Raw genomic sequence first — 18,009 nt, forward strand, 5'->3', positions numbered from 1 at the left:
TATAAAATATGAACAGACCAAGAGTGAATAAAGATACTGAATCAGTCATTAAAAATCTCCCAACAAAGAAAAACCCAGGACCAGATGACATCAGTGGTGAGTTTTACCAAACATAATAATAATAATAATGCCTATCAATCTCTTCCAAAAAACTATTCCAAAATTTTTTTCTTCTTTAAAGAAAGAAAATTTCCAAACTCTTTTTACGAGGTCCGCATTACTTTGATTCCAAAACCAGATATGGGCTTCATAAGGAAAGAAAAATACAGTCCAGAATCACTGGTGAACATAGATGCTAAAATCCTCAATAAATAGAGAAGGGAATGGCAACCCACTCCAGTATTCCTGCCTGGAAAATCTCATGGACAAAGGAGCCTGGTGGGCTATAGTCCATGCGGTCACAAAGAGTTGGACACAACTGAGCGATGAACACATATAGTCTTTTTAATAAATGGTGGGAAAATTGGATGTACAGACAAAAGAACAAAGCTGGACCCTATTTCACACCACTCATAAACATTAACCCAAAATGAATTAATGATTTAAAGGTAAGACCTGAAACCATAAAGTTCCCAGAAGAAAATATACAAAAAGCTCCTTAACATTGGTCTGGGCAATGAATTTTGTTGTCGTTGTTCTTGATATAACACTAAAAGCATAGCAGAACAAAAAATAAACAAGTGGGAGTATGCTGCTAAGTCACTTCAGTTGTGTCCGACTCCATGCGACCCCATAGATGGCAGCCCACCAGGCTCCTCCGTTCCTGGGACTCTCCAGGCAAGAACACTGGAGTGGGTTGCCATTTCCTTCTCCAATGCATGAAAATGAAAGGTGAAAGTGAAGTCATTCAGTCGTGTCTGACTCTTAGCGATCCCATGGACTACAACCCACCAGGCTCCTCCGTCCAAGGGATTTTTCAGGCAAGAGTACTGGAGTGGGTTGCCACTGCCTTCTCCAGTGGGAGTATATCAAATTACAAAGCTTTTGTATAGCAAAGGAAACACTCCAAAAAAAAAAAAAAAAAGAAAAGAAAAAGCAATATACAGAAAGGAAGAAAATATAAGCAAATAATTTATATGATAAGGTATTAATGTCTAAAATATATAAATAACTCAAATAATTGAATAGCAAAAAAAGAAAAAAAAACCCTCTTATTGAAAAATGGTCTGAAGACCCGAATAGACAGTTTTCCAAAAAAAAAAAGACACACAAATGGCCAACAGGTACATGAAAAGATGCTTAACATCACTAATAATCAGGGAAAGCAAATTGAAATCACAGTAACTTATGACTTCACACCTATTAGGATGGTATTGTCAAAAAGAGAAGTGATAGTGTTGTTGAGGATGTGGAGAAAAAGGAATCCTTGTACACTGTTGGTAGGAATGTAAACTGGTACAACCATTATGGAAAACAGTGTGGAGTTTCCTCAAAAATTAAAAATGTAGCTGTTATATGATCCAGAAACCCACTTCTGGGTATATATCTGAAGAAAATGAAGACAGCATGTTGAAGAGATATATGCACGCCCATCTTCACTGCAACATCAGTCAGTACCGGCAAGATATGGAAACATGGAAGCGACCTAAGTGTCCAATGATGGATGGAAGGTTGAAGAAAGTATGCATAGATGTGTGTGTATGTGAGAGAGAGGGAGGAGAGAGTAGAATATTATTTAGCCATAAAAGAGCTGAAGATTCTCCATTTGTTATAAGAATGAAACTGCAGGGCATTATACTAAGTGAAATAAGCCAGACAGAGAAACATATAATATGATTTACATGTGGAATCCAATAATACTAATAATAAGGTTGAATTCATAAAAACAGAAAGTAGAATCATGGTTGCTGGCAACTGTGGGCCAGAGATAATGGGGAGATGTTAAAGGGTACAAACTTTCATTTATAAGCTCGATAAGTTCTGAGGATCTAATGCACAGCATGGTGACTATACTAAATAATACTGTATTGTATACTGGAATGTGCTGAGAGAGTAAATCTGAAGCATTCTCACACCTACATAAGCAACATGGTAACTGGGTGAGATGATAAGATGTTTTAATTAACTTGACTGTGGTAAATATTTCACAATGTATATGTATAGTGAATCATTCTGTTGTTCACTTTAAGCATATATAATTTTTTGTCAATTATACTCAAGAAACCTGGAAAAAAATTATTGCCTATCCTAGTCTGGCAATACAGAGTAAAATGTTTAATAAAATTCATTAAATTAGGTAGGCCTTAACATATGAAAGTGAAAGTATTAGTTGTTAGGTCATGTCCAATTCTTTGTGACCCGCAGCCTGTAGCCCACCAGACTCCTCTGTCCATGGAATTCTCCAGGCAAGAATACTGGAGTGGGTTGCCATTCCCTTCTCCAGGGGGTCTTCCTAAGCCAGGGATTGAAGCTGGCTCTCCTGCATTGCAGGCAGATTCTTTATCATCTGAGCCACCAGGGAAGCTCAAAAGGTTTTAATAAACCATATTTTGTTAATGTGTATTAAAGAAGTTTTTAAAATTTCTCTTTGATCCAGAAGTCAATTAAGAACAAAATATTGTGTCTCAAATATTTCCCCCCACCTATAGAGAATGCTATTTCCCTTGTGGTTCAGGCGATAAAGAATCTGCCTGCAACGTAGGAGGCCTAGGTTTGATCCATGGGTCAGGAAGATCCCCTGGAGTAGAGAATGGCAACCTACTCCAGTATTTCTGCCTGGAAAATCCCATGGACAGAGGAACCTAGTGAGCTACAGTCCATGGGGTCTCAAAGAGTCGAACAGGGCTGAGTGACTAACACTCAGGGAGAATGCTATGTAGATAATCCCCAAATTATTAATTTCATTATTAACATCCTCAAGGTATTCTGATTTTAAAATCCATTTTACTTTTGTGAACAGGAAATAGAGGAGTATATATTTTGAGACTTTTGTTTAAATAATCAACAAGCTTGTTAAACCAATGGAATAATCAGGACTTAATGCACATAGAGAATTAAATTGCTAATTTCTAGAATAAGTATCTGAGACAAGCTGTGAAAATCTAATTTACTGCTAGCTAGGTATGGAGTACTGTATTCAGAAGATTCCCAAAGTTTAAATTAATCTGACTAATTTTTCAGGAAAAAATAATGGAAACTACTGAAATAACTTACTAAAAAGTTGTCAAAACCCAGTAACTAAAAGAGCAGTTCACATAGATTTTGTCTCTTAAAGGTGGAAGAAATCTAATAGCTTCTTAGAGGTCTGTTTCATATGTATTCTTCGAATGTACAATGACATCCAGGGAATCAACTGACCAAGTGGAAAAGTAATAAAATTCAGTAATAAACTACCAAAGCAATGTTTGATGTTTCCAATCAAATAATAAAACCTAAAACAGTTTATGAAAACAAAGCACCCAGAAAATCTGAAGATGGCAATGGTATTTAAATGAGGTCCCTGCCTTCAGGTAGTTCTGCATCTAAATAGATATTTATGTTCTACTTTTAAAGATTTCATGATCTGAGCACAGTCAGGTCCCAGTCTAGTCAAGGTTATGGTTTTTCCAGTAGTCATGTATGGATATGACAGTTGGACTATAAAGAAAGCTGAGTGCTGAAGAATTGATGCTTTTGAAGTGTGGTGTTGGAGAAGACTTTTGATAGAGTCCCTTGGACTGCAAGGAGATCCAACCAGTCCATCCTAAAGGAGATCAGTCCTGGGTGTTCATTGGAAGGACTGATGTTGAAGCTGAAACTCCAATACTTTGGCCATCTGATGTGAAGAGCTGACTCATTTGAAAAGACCCTGATGCTGGGAAAGATTGAGGGCACGAGGAGAAGGGGACGACAGAGGATGAGATGGTTGGATGGCATCACTGACTCAATGGACATGAGTTTGGGTAAACTCCAGGTAAACTCTTGCCATCTCCTGTTTGACCACTTTCAATTTGCCTTGATTCATGGACCTAACATTCCAGGTTCCTATGCAATATTGGTCTTTACAGCATCGGACTTTGCTTGCAAAACCAGTCCCATCCACAACTGGGTGTTGTTTTTGCTTTGGCTCCATCTCTTCATTCTTTCTGGAGTTATTTCTCCACTCTTCTCCAGTAGCATATTGGGCACCTACTGACCTGGGGAGTGATGCTGAAGCTGAAACTCTAATACTTTGGCCACCTGATGCAAAGAACTGAGTCACTGGAAAAGATCCTGATGCTGATTAAAGGCAGGAGGAGAAGGGAATGACAGAGGATGAGATAGTTAGATGATATCATCAACTCAATGTACATGAGTTTGGGTAAGCTCCTGGAGTCCATGATGGACAGGGAAGCCTGGGGTACTGCAATCCATGGGGTCTCAAGAGTCGGACACGACTGAGTGACTGAACTGAACATTTAAGATCTCAAATAGAAATGACACATCCATTCTTGGAGGACTGTAGATCACACTTTCTCCTCTGGTGAATACTGTGCTGTTTGTCCTTATCTTTGTAATTCTTAGCCAAGCCAGATATGAGACCCTTGCTAAGCTGATCCCTTGTGTGATCATTTATCATTTATGGTCTCGACAGCATCTCTGGGTTAGGGATAGGAAACTGGTTTCAAGTGACATGCCAATTCCGATCAGCTGGTAGTGATGCCTATACACTCTCGAGGCCAACTACCACTTATCAGAAAGAACTGCTGTGATGGCTTAGAGAGTGTGCGGTGTATGTGAGATGAGAGAGGCCCTATATGATCACTTCCCAGAGGACTTGATTTGAATTGAAGGAAAATGAGGCAAGATGTCTTCAGCAGTGGTGAAGATGTTTCCAGCGCCCTTCTTTCTCTTGGCTCCTGGATGTGGTTGAGGTGGTTGGGATGGTGTACCATCTCCCAGTACAGCACAGTCAATGGTACAATTAGGTGGCAGCTGCACACAGCAGGCTCCATAGCAAAACTCCAGGAATCTGCAGAGTTGGTCCAACTTTGCAGTAATGTCATGACTTCACCTGACAATGGAGCATCATTTTCTTTCATTCCATATTAGCTGCTTCCCACGAGGATCTCCTTAAGCTGAAAAAAATGATTTTAGAACCACCATCATCCTGACTTGAGAAAATACATGATGACAAAATAAATAGATAAATCATGAATTCAATCATACTTTTAAGGGGTTTTATGTTTTACTACTCACAACTATATCTCTATATTTGAAAATATGTAGCACATACATGTACAAGACATAATGCTGTCTTCGACAATCATCAGTAGCCAGGGATTCAAGGATTCCAAGCCACACTCTAAGGTCCCCTAGGCTTCGTGGCTCCTCCCAGTTCAGAACCACACTATTATGTGCAGGAAGGTGGAGGGAAGCCTTATGAGGTCATCTTCAAACACAAACTTAGGGAAAGTTAGGTTTCTACTGAGTTCTTCCTTATAAAGAAACAATTTCACTTTCCTTTTTTTGGTTATATTTTTATTAGTCACATTCATAGCTTTTCTATATGTGCACTAATTTTTCCTATTGTTTCTAAAGAATGGAACTCAAAATTAGACATAATAATATAAATATATTCAAAAAACATTCTGGGTTATCATGGGAAAAAGCCTAGTCAGCTACCTAAGTCTCCCCAACACCTAGGTTAGCATAATTTTTCTTTCTACCAGGATTCTCTTTATCTTCATTTCAATTCAGTCACTCAGTCGTGTCTGACTCTTTGCAACCCCATGAACCACAGCACGCCAGGCCTCCCTGTCCATCACCGACTCCCAGAGTTTACTCAAACTCATGTCCATTGAGTCGGTGATGCCATCCAGCCATCTCATCCTCTGTTGTCCCCTTCTCCTTGTGCCCTCAATCTTTCCCAGCATCAGGGTCTTTTCAAATGAGTCAGCTCGTCACATCAGGTGGCCAAAGTATTGGAGTTTCAACTTCAACATCAGTCCTTCCAATGAACACCCAGGACGGATCTCCTTTAGGATGGACTGGTTGGATCTCCTTGCAGTCCAAGGGACTCTCAAGAATCTTCTCCAACACCACAGTTCAAAAGCATCAATTCTTCCGCACTCAGCCTTCTTCACAGTCCAACTCTCACATCCACACATGACCACTGGAAAAACCATAGCCTTGACTAGATGGACCTTTGTGGACAAAGTAATGTCTCTCCTTTTTAATATGCTGTCTAGGTTGGAACTTTCCTTCCAAGGAGTAAGCGTCTTTTAAATTCATGGCTGCAATCACCATCTGCAGTGGTTTTGGAGCCCAAAAAATAAAGTCAGCCACTGTTTCCTCTGTTTCCCCATCTATTTGCCATGAAGTGATGGGACTGGATGCCACAATCTTAGTTTTCTTAGACATACACAAAGCACCATGACTTAATGTTCTCAAAAGTCTAAAGATTTGTTGTTGTTGTTGTTAACACAACTTATGTTTAATTGTTTAATTCTGATTTTGCTGTCTTAAATTCAGTCATTAGATACAACTTATTCTTTTTTCTAAAGTACACACATGCAGGCTAATGAAGAGTGTTGAGGCTTTGCTTCTTGTGTGGCAGGGAAAAGTCAAACTGTAAGACTCAAAGCATATTTAATTCTAGACAAAAGAAGGGCTGGCTTTTTCACATTTTATTTGCAATATAGGTGAGATCTGCTGAGATGTTTTAGCAAGAAATTTCCTTGTAGATGTTAAAAATATCATTATCATGATAATAATACAAGTGCAGTCAGAAAGAAAAAGAAGCATTAAGTGCTGTCAATGGTGATAATTTCAATTATCAGGTGAAAGCACTGTAAATGGATAAAATCTAAGACTGTGATATTTTTAAAAAAACAGAAGTCAATGCATTGAACTCCTGAACCATTCTGCTATTTTCTGGAAACTGGTACAAAGTAACAATTTTAAAGAGATATATATTTATGCAATAAAAATCAAGCAAAAATGTCTATAATGTTTTTTGATATTTTATCTCCAATTCCTTTCACATAAAGCTTTTAGCCAATGCAATTTTTTTAGTGGTACAGAGTTCTACTGTTGCTGCTGTCAATAGTAAGGTCTCAACAAACATGGGTAATCAAATAGTTGATAAAAGAAGTTCTTCTTTATAGAAGTATTAGTTAATAAGCAATGAAAATGGATTGAGTTAGAATGCAAGATTTTGGGACTCTTAAGGGATATGAGTCTTGATCACTAATTGTTAATATTATTAAAAGAGAACAATTTATGGCTCCTAATAGAACACCCTACAACCTATGAAGCATCTTGATAAAACAGCAACAAAAGAACACACGTGAATTTGGTCAAGTTGCTAGATTCTACCAATTTACAGAGAAATAAAATAAACAGAATGGAAGAATCAGTTAAACTACACCCAGTAATGCAGTCAGAAAAATTTAAACTGTGAAAACTGTAAGACAACCAATTCTTCCTACAAGTAAATTGCCAAAAAAAAAAAAAAAGAGAGAGAGAGAGAGAGAGGGAGCAATAAAGAGAAATATGAGGATAGGATGGAGGGGCTATGAAATATAACAGAAAATTCAAAATATAAACAAGAGACAGGATATTTTTATGATATTAAGAAAGTATTGATAATTTTTAGAGGTGATATTTGTATTGTGGTCATGTTTTAAACGGAGTTCTTACTTTAAGAATACATGCTAAAATATATACAGATATAAAGTGTTTGGAATGTCCTTCACATTCCAGTTGTGGGGGAGTAGGTGGAAGTATGGATAAAACCAGTTTGCTGAGGAGTTGATAACTGCTGGGGTTGGATGATGGGTTTATGGATTTCATAATCAGTTCAGTTTAGTCTCTCAGTTGTGTCCGACTCTTTGCAACCCCATGAACCACCGCACACCAGGCCTCCCTGTCCATCACCAACTCCTGGAATTCACCCAAGCCCATGTCCATCGAGCCGGTGATGCCACCCAGCCATCTCATCCTCCGTCATCCCCTTCTCCTCCTGCCCTCAATCTTTCCCAGCAACAGCGTCTTTTTAAATGAGTAAGCTCTTTGCATCAGGTGGCCAAAGTATTGGAGTTTCAGCTTCAACATCAGTCCTTCCAATGAACACCCAGGACGGATCTCCTTTAGGATGGACTGGTTGGATCTCCTTGCAGTCCAAGGGACTCTCAAGAGTCTTCTCCAACACCACACTTCCAAAGCACCAATTCTTCAGCACTCAGCTTTCTTTATAGTCCAACTCTTCCATCCATACATGACCACTGGAAAAACCATAGCCTTGACTAGACAGACCTTTGTTGGCAAAGTAATGTCTCTGCTTTTTAATATGCTCTCTAGGTTGGTCATAACTTTCCTTCCAAGGAGTAAGTGTCTTTTAATTTCATGGCTACAGTCACCATCTGCAGTGATTTTGGAGCTCCCCCAAAATAAAGTCAGCCACTGTTTCCACTGTTTTCCCATCCATTTGCCGTGAAGTGTTGGGACTGGATGCCATGATCTTAGTTTTCTTAATGTTGAGCTTTAAGCCAACTTTTTCACTCTCCTCTTTCACTTTCATCAAGAAGCTCTTTATTTCTTCTTCACTTTCTGCCATAAGGGTGGTGTTATCTGCACATCTGAGGTTATTGATATTACTCCCAGCAATCTTGATTCCAGCTTCTGCTTCATCCAGCCCAGCATTTCTCATGCTGTACTCTGCATATAAGTTAAACAAGCAGGGTGACAATATACAGCCTTGATGTACTCTTTTTCCTATTTGGAACCAGTCTGTTGTTCCGTGTCCAGTTCTAACCAATGCTTCCTGACCTGCATACAGGTTTCTCAAGAGGCAGGTCAGGTGGTCTGGTATTTCCATCTCTTTCAGAATTTTTCACAGTTTATTGTGATCCACACAGTCAAAGGCTTTGGCATAGTCAATAAAGCAGAAATAGATATTGTCTCTAAATCTAATTTGCAATTTACCATATATATTAGTTTACTGCTGCTGCTGCTGCTAAGTCGCTTCAGTCGTGTCTGACTCTGTGCGACCCCACAGATGGCAGCCCATCAGGCTCCCCCATCTCTGGGATTCTCCAGGCAAGAACACTGGAGTGGGTTGCCATTTCCTTCTGCAATGCAGGAAAGTGAAAACTGAAAGTGAAGTTGCTCAGTGGTGTCTGACTCTTAGCGACCCCATGGACTACAGCCTATCAGGCTCCTCCGTCCATAGGATTTTTCAGGCAAGAGTACTGGAGTGGGGTGCCATTAGTTTACTAGGGCTGCTATAACAAAACACCACATACTGGGTGGCTTAAACAACACAAATTTATCTCCTCTCAGCTCTGGAGCCTAGAAGTCCAAGATCACAGTGCCAGCAGGTTTGGTTTGTCCTGAGGCCCCTCTCCTTGGCTTGCCCATGGCTACCTTCTCCCTGTGTCCTCCCGGGGTGTTCTCTGTGCACACCCATCCCTGGTGTATCTTTGCGAGTCCACAGTTCCTCTTCTTGTAAGGACACCAGTCACATTAGATTAGGGTTCACATAACGGCCTCATTTAAACAAAATCACCTCTTTAAAGGTCCTGTCTCCAAATATAATCACATTTTGGGGGTTCTGGGAATTAGGACTAAAACATATGAATTCAGAGGAGATACAGTTCAGCCCCTAACACCAGAATGAAATGTTTTAAAATAAAAGATAAAATACAATATTTTTAAAATAGAATACACAAAATTCATAACTTCAAAAACTGAATTTAAAAAAAAATGTGACTTGCTGGGGCTTCCCTGGTGGTTCAGTGGTAAAGAATCGGCCTGTCAAGATAGGAGACACAGGTTGGATTCCTGGTCTGGGAAAATCTCATGTGCCATGGAGCAACTAGGCCCATACCCCACACCTACTGAGCCTGTGCTTGAGAGCCTGGGAACCAAAACCAATGAGCCCATGCACAGCAACTAATGAAGCCCATGAGCCCTCGAGCCCAAGCTCTGCAACAGGGGAAGCCATCACAACGAGAAGCCTGCGTACTGCAACGAGAGAGCAGGCCCCGCTCTCTGCAACTACAGAAAAGTCTGCACAGCAGTAAAGACCCCGAACAGCCATAAATAAATCAATCTAAAAAAAAACATGACTTGCTTCTCACCTTTTAATACCTCCACAGGCCTCCTCACTCAGTGTGGATTCCTAGCAGAATGTTGCGTTTCACTTTTCTTAAAGTACTTTCCTGTGATCTCAGACACTTAAATATAGCGTAAGAGAAACAAAATTTTTCTGTAGGCAGCTAACTCTATTGAGCTACTGCACAGTTATGGGCTGAATGTTTGTATACCTCCTAAATTTCTATTCGACACCTAATTTCTAATGTGATGGTATTAAGAGGTAGGGCCTTTGAAAGGCAATGAGATCATGAGGGAAACCCACCATGAATTGCATCAGGGCCCTTACAAGAAGAGGCCAGAGAGCTTGCTCACACCTGTTTCCACCACAGGAGGATACAACAAGATGTTAGCAGTTTGCAAACCAGAAGAAGAGTTCTCACCAGAACCCAACCATGCTGGTACCCTGATCTTGGACTTCCAGTGTCCAAGTCTATGAAAAATAAATTTATGGTGTTCATAAACTGGTCAGTTTATGGTATCTAGCTATAGCAGCCCAAGCTAAGGCATAAAGAATTATCTGTTTTAAAAAGGATTATTCGTTTAACAAATATCATCCCCTACTCTCAAAATTATACAGACCGAGAAATTGCGAATAGGGCTAACTGTCCTCACCCAGTGTCCCATTTCTACCTCACGGGAGGTCATCAGGAGAAGGCCAAGTGCTTGCTTTCTGTATCCTGTGCTACAGGATTTAAATAAAATTCATAGCAAAAATGCTGGCCAAACCTCACGTACCAGGAAAAACTGCACATTAGGTAAAAGTCAACATCAGATTCCAAAAAAGCTCCCATTTTTCCATATGAAAAACTGAGGCCTAATAAAGTGATTACATTTAATAGGAATAAATGTAAGAGTCTACTCTAGTGTCCAAAAACACTTACTGGAAAAACATAAAAGAGATATGACTTCACACATATTAAACATTTTATTAAGGATTTTAATTGTTAATAAAGACACTGAGGGTCAATAATGTGCTTACTGAAATGAATATATTATGCTACAGCAACAGAATTACAACTTAAAGAAATGATAATCCCACTTTACACAAGATTTCATCTGAAATTTTTGTTTCTAGGTGATACACTTTATGAAGAGTAATGTTAAAATGGTGAATATATTTAATGCCTTGTCAAAGAAAGAGTATCAACAGAACTTGAAAGTGCTGGAGTAAAATAAGACTGAAAAGAGAGACAAAAGACTTCAAACACCTGAAGGTCTGTCATTTGAAAAGGCTTTAGGCCTATCCTTCCTGCCCCAAGGGGAAAGAAGGACGTTAGCCTTGCTAACTCCTCATCCTTCAGGAAGTATCTCTTCCTCAGGGAGGCCTTCCCTAGCTTCTACACTGTGAGCTCCTGATCGCTGGCTCCTACACACTCATTCTTCTCTCTTGGGCATCAATCCCATTTCGAATTGTCAAACTGTGTTAGCCCTACTAAACTCTAAATTCCCAGAGAGGGTGGACCGCGTCTGATTTATCAGTCTTGTAACATTCTGCGCCTGGCACCAATGAATGAATGAATAAAAGAACACATGAGAAACAGATTTGACATTAATATAAGAATGTATTTTCTAACACAGTTGTGCAAAGATTCATAGCTGCCTCAAGAAGGAGCAATTTTTCTTTCATGAGAAAAATTTTACCCTGTTTAGGCATAGAATGGCTCCCACTTGCCTGGGACTTCCCAAGCGGCTCAGTGGGAAAGAACCTGCCTGCCAGCGCAGGAGATGTGGTTCTGATCCCCGGGTCAGGAAGATCCCGCAGAGGAGGAAATGGCAACCCACTGCAGTATTCTTGCCTGGGAAATCCCATGGACAGAGGAGCCTGGTGGGTGATAGATAGTTCATGGGGTTTCAAAGAGGCGGACATGGCTGACATGACTGAACAGACAGACACACACACAGTGCCTGGGGCAGGGGTGGGCGAGGTAAAGGGGGTTCACGCACGGTGGGGGTGGGTGACTGGATTAAACAACTTTTAACCTTATTGCCAACCCGGGCCCTGTGGTTTGCATTCTGCTGGTAAAGGCTGTGTTTATTACATCATAAATTTCATTTTAGCTGATCAGCTATAATCTGATCTGTTTTGAAAAATTTTAGTGATACATTTCTGTGTAATTACTTCTGTTCAAATTCAAATTTCATTTGCTATTTCTCCCTATCTTTTCTTTCTCCTTCTCTCTCCATTCCAAAAAGCTGATGATTAATATTTCCATTTTACTGTAAGGACGCATAAAGTTTCAGAAAACACAGTAGCAGACAGTGATGTGAGGACAGATTCAGAGACAAGAAGAATACTTCTGAGATTCTTAGCATCAACTGTGCCAAAAGTAAATGCAGATCTGACAAATGACACAAAATCATTACCTCGCCATTTCCTTTTCTGCTGATTGGATTTTTAAATACAAGGGCCCAATTTTCCATAGAAACAGATCAGATTTACAGCAAATACAAAAATTACATCTTTTATTTATAAGGTTAAAAATCTACCCAAATACTGTTCATTAAAATTGTGTGTCTGTAATATTGACTTTCAGAGGGTTAGTCAAGCATTACATAACTTTGCTTCTTCCTGTGGGAATTAATAAGCAGAGACCTTGAAGGTCAATCTCCTCATCACAGTTCCTGAGACTACCGATTCTGACCTTGATTACTTGATTCAGTTTGATATTGAAGTAGTTGTGAGATATGTGAGGAAATATACATGCTCACTCTCCTTTCTCCACTCCCTGCTTTCTTTCTAGAGGAACATCTTTTGTGAGAGCAACCTCTAGTCCTAACTCCATTCATGGACATTTATGAACTAGGACATCAACATGTTTTTAACCATTAGTGATTAACATAAAAATATAACTTACTTATTTTGAAGCATACTACATCTTCGGTTGAGAAGACTTTGAAAAAGTTAGGTAGATAAAATAGGGATAGGAAGTTATACAGAGGGGAGAAACTTGGCAAGTCACACTCTGTGGAGTTGACAGCACCATGTTGGGAGGGCACCCACACTCCAAAGGAACTTACAGAGACAACCCGTATAATCAGGACTGTGTATGACTGTCTTGAGTAAATCTGGGCTGGATTGAAATCATTCCTATAGTCTTTAAACTGAATGCCTAATTCCTTCTGAGGACTTAATTCTTTACTCTAAGGATAAGCTGAAGGTTCAATACTTTGGCCACCTGATGTGAAAAGCCGACTCACTGAAAAAGACGCTAATGATGGGAAAGATTGAGGGCAGGAGGAGAAGGGGGCGACAGAGGATGAGATGGCTGGATGGCATCACAGACTTAATGGACATGAGTTTGAGCAAACCTTGGAAGTTATTGAAGGACAGGGAACCCTGGTGTGCTGCAGTTCACAGGGTCGTAGAGTCAGATGCAACTTAGTGATTGAACAAAGATATGCAAGGATAAACAAGACAAAGAAGAGATTATGGAGAAAATATAAGGATGGAGGAAGTTACGTAATTTTCAAATGCTTAACGTTTTCTTTTTGAACCATGTTATGCTAGCATTTAAAGACCAGTGAGTAGATCACTGATTTACACAACCTCACTCCGTATCTTCCAATGTTTTATATAGCTTCAAGCACACCCTGCCAAACAACGTAGTCTTTCCTACATTCACTATAACTTCAAACATGTCTCTGAGAAAAAAACATACATGTGAAACAGTATGCCTTTGCTAAGCATAAGTAACATGCACGTACTCTTCAGAGAAGTGTTTCTTAAACTTTATTGTATATTCGCATCTCCTGAAGACTTTGCTAACATGCAGATTTTAATCCAGTAGGTCTTGGGTGGGGCCTCAGATTCTGCATGTACACCAAGCTCTCAGGTGATGCTGATGCTGCTAGTCCACAGACCACACTCTGAGGAGGCTTTAGACTATGGCAGGAAAATCCAGCACCCACAGGAAATTAACACCCTCAATGTCATTCCCACCTTTATATTTGTTTCCCCTGAGTTCTTTCACTCTTTCCTGTTTCACTGGTATGAGACAATTTCAGGATCAAGCAGAGTGGGCGCACACACACACAAAATTCTAAAATTACAACTTCAAGTGAAACTAGAATAAGATTTTAAGTTGTCTCAAGGGTAGGACATAATTTTTGATATGCATGAATTATACATACTTTATGCAATTCACTTAACAAATACACAATAGCCTGTATATTTCCATAAATGAAGCAATATGTCTGCAAAATTTAAAGGAAGCTTAATTAATGCACAGCACACCATTTCATGTGGCTTCCCTCATAGCTCAATCGGTAAAGAATCTGTCTCCACCTGGGTTTGATTCCTGGGTCGGGAAGATCCCCTAGGGAAGGAAATTGCAACCCATTCCAGAATTCTTGCCTGGAGAATTCCAAGGACAGAGGAGCCCAGCAGGCTACAGTCCATGGACTTGGAAGAGTCAGACATGACTTAGTGACTGAATCACTCATCATCATCACACCACTTAATTGTCAGGCGTCTCTGGAGAGTGAGGTGATCTGAATAAATCAAATTTTCTAGATAAGTTCAGTTTATCTCTTTACACTTCCAAGTGTATGTAGTGATTTTTCTTCTAAATCTTTCTGTAATTAACATATTCAAGGCTTGTCAGATATACAAAACAAGGTTTAATATATCTACAATTATTCAGGGTCAACAATGATTACTCTATAGAAAGATTGAGGGGAAGAGGAGAAGGCAGATGAGATGGTTGGGTGGGAATTACCGACTCAATGGATATGAGTTTGAACAAACTCCAGGAGACAGTGAAGGACAGGGAAGCCTGGCGTGCTGTATTTCATGGAGATGCAAAGAGCTGGACACAACTTAGCTACTGAATAACAACAATAGGAGCTGCTTAGGTCTGTGTGGGACTCTGCACTCCTATACAGCAGAGTCCTAGAGTGTTCTTTGGGTGGTTCTCAGCGTATCTCCAGCAAACTTCCGCCCCCTTCCTACATGATCAGCTGCCATTGCATACTGCTCTTTGATTGCCTTCCTCTTATAATTTTTAATCTGCTGGCTTATTTTTCATGTAATACTCTAGGGAAGATTCTGAGACTAACTTTCCTATTTCCCCTTTGTTTGTCTTATTAATTCAGGTGCTCTCTTTCAGGCTTTTGGGTTACTGTTTATCTGAATGAGTACAATCATTCCAGCGTACAGACATTATCAATTTAATCCCCATTAAGCATCTCTTATCATGGCTACTGAATACTCACTGATCCTGGTGTCCTTACAGTACTGGACCAAGTATTGTCCCATAACTTTTAGAAGATGGTTATACTCATGGACATTGAGAAATTCCTGCTTATTATGGGATGGTTCCATGATCTCCAAGGGTATATTAACAATTCCAACTACACCTGCACCGAGTCTGGAAGAATAAATACATATATAAATTATGTGAAATTAAGCTAAGAAAACAGAAAAGGCTAGTATTTATCTTTCAAAACCCATTAAAAAAATAAATTCAGTCATTTGGTCCAAAGCATGTCAAAGTTAACAAGTTATAACTGTACTTTTTAATGTAAGTCTATGGTCATTCCAGTTGTGTTTGGTCCCATAATACAAAATGTCTTAATATGTCATTACTGAGTTAATATGACTCCTTTTCTAAACCTATAACCTGACATGGGGAGTCAGGGTGAGTAGGAAAATGAGGCCTTGAAGCAGTAAACATCCCTAACAATCCCTTGCAGAGATAAACTGACACGGTCCTCTTAACAATACAGGCCAGACAGTTGCTTTTTTTCATCCTTGTTTCACCTGTCAGGTTAGATTTCTCCTCATCATTATAGAGGTCCCCGGGTGCTCAGTGAAATCTATTAAGGGAATATACAGGCTGTACTATCTGAGAAAGGAATAGCCTGATGGATAAACTTGATTTTTTTTCACATTTCAGCAGCTCTTGATGTATGTGGCTGGGCTCTTCTGCTTAATGCTGTAATCTGTTTGGGGAAAAGGCGTCCAGAAATCGGGCTCTTCAGGGGCTCCCAAGGCCTCTGCCTACGGCTGGTGCACAAGCCATGCCTTCCCAATTTGTGGCTTTCCATCATATTTTCCATCACTTTCCCTTTCCACCCTGCCCTTCCTTCAACTATTCATTCTGTAAGACTAAATTTGGGCATCATTTCTTCCAGGAGACCTAACTTAACTTTCTCAGGTTTGGTTCACTGCCCCTCATAAGAGGGTCTTTTTGCACCTGGTCCTTGCCTATAACAGATATTTGTTTGTTCATTTATCAATTCATTCATGCTCAGCACCTGGTCCCATGCCAGAAACCAGGAATACGTTATGAATAAGGAAGATAAGGTCCCTGTTTATGAGATTTCTCTTCTATTAAAGGCTGAAAGCCATTACGGGTGACAAGATAATTTCAGATGGTATAAGCGGTGTAAGCAAAATACAGCAGGTGCCATAATATGTGAAGAGAGATAAGGTGGAAGGAGTGATGTCAGAGGCTAATTTTAATTATATAGTCCAAGAGACCTTCCTATGGAGCAGATTTCAGAGCTGATGCCTGAGCGACATGCTAGGACCATCACTTAAGAAGATCTAAGGACAGAAGGTTCAATGCAGAGGGAATAGCAAATGTCAAGGCCCAGAGGCAGAAGCGAGTTTAGGACGTTTGAGAAACAAGATGCCTGCTGGTGCGCAGGGAATGCTGTCAGAGGGTGGGTATTGGAGCGGGTGTCCCAGAGCCAGGCAGAAGCCAGGTCACCGGCAGGACATGAAAACCAGTGCTATTCTACATGCACTGGGATTTTAAGCAAGAGAGTAAACTAATTTATATTTTAAAAGCTCATTCTCACTGTTTCCACACAATATAAAAAATACACTTGTCCTTCTCACTGGACTATAAGTTCCTTAGCAAAAGGTAGTAGGTCTTAAGCATTTTGTCTGTAGAGTTTAGTACAGTGCCTGGCACATGGTACTATAATACCAGTGCTTGCTGAATAAACAAGTGAATGAATCATGATCTCCTTGAGAGTGAGGAGACAAGATGAAGAAATGTTCCCCTGAGCTATCCTATTGCTCTTGGTTATCCTGTCTGATTCTGTAATTTTCTACAGTCTCTCTTCAGGGCTCTACGTAATTCATGAGAGCAGCTTGTGGAGCTTCAGACCAACCGCTGGGAAAGCACCAGAATGTATTCCTCTGGAATCCAGGCAGGCTGGCGAGAGCTAAGAATATACGCTCATGCAGGTAACTGGCAAGAACTCATACATGCTGGGGCTACACAAAATGTTGAAAGGGTTGTGTTACAAGACTATGGATTTTTCTTTTCTAAAATTTCTTTACCCTGCTTGCATTATTTTTTAATTGGAGAAATATCAGCAACTTCACCCGAGTAGATGGCACAGAAATGGTAAAATTTCCAAAAGTGTGCTTTTTCCTTAGAGCAGGCATGCAATCCTACTGATATTATAAATTAGGCAGATGAATGACTGCACATTAATGGGAAGGGTGGATGGGGGACACGACACCTGCTCCCATTATGATTAATTACTCATCTAACTCCACAGACAGGATCCTACCACATCTTCCCTCAGCCTGCCTGTGCCTCTGAAAACAAAAACATACTTACAAGGACTTCAGTTTCAACTGTGGGCCGACTTTCTCGTGCATTTTGATCAAGCGGTTATTACTATAAATGAACATCCCAGCTTGGCTTCGGTTTTCTATGTTCACACCAAAGAACAGGGTGAGTGTCCTTGCTTTTTTTAACTCTCTAGCATTACATTTAGAAAGTTAAAAAAAAAAAAACATTAAGTAAAAATATACATTTTACAAACTAATAATAATTAAATAACTCAGAAGGTAAACATAAAGGAACTATATATATATACATATGTATAAAAAATATCCAGGTATTTTGCAAAACCTAGTTGGCGCATTCAGTATCTCTCTATAGCCAAGTATTTTGCATAAACATGATTGGCAATAACCATACC

At 39.8% G+C, this 18,009-nt stretch overlaps 1 protein-coding gene across 1 annotated transcript in view; it reads right to left on the reverse strand.

Annotated features, from left to right (window-relative positions):
• MORC1 (MORC family CW-type zinc finger 1) overlaps positions 1-18,009 on the reverse strand; it is a 153,369-nt gene that overhangs the window by 79,860 nt on the left and 55,500 nt on the right. The window contains exons 12-13 of the mRNA XM_018050048.1: positions 17,643-17,786; positions 15,274-15,428 (exon numbers count right to left, since the gene is read on the reverse strand). Coding sequence (XP_017905537.1) covers positions 15,274-15,428; positions 17,643-17,786 — 299 coding nt within the window. The remainder of the gene's footprint in view (positions 1-15,273; positions 15,429-17,642; positions 17,787-18,009) is intronic.

Source organism: Capra hircus, chromosome 1, assembly GCF_001704415.2.
Source record: "Capra hircus breed San Clemente chromosome 1, ASM170441v1, whole genome shotgun sequence".
NCBI lineage: Eukaryota > Metazoa > Chordata > Mammalia > Artiodactyla > Bovidae > Capra > Capra hircus.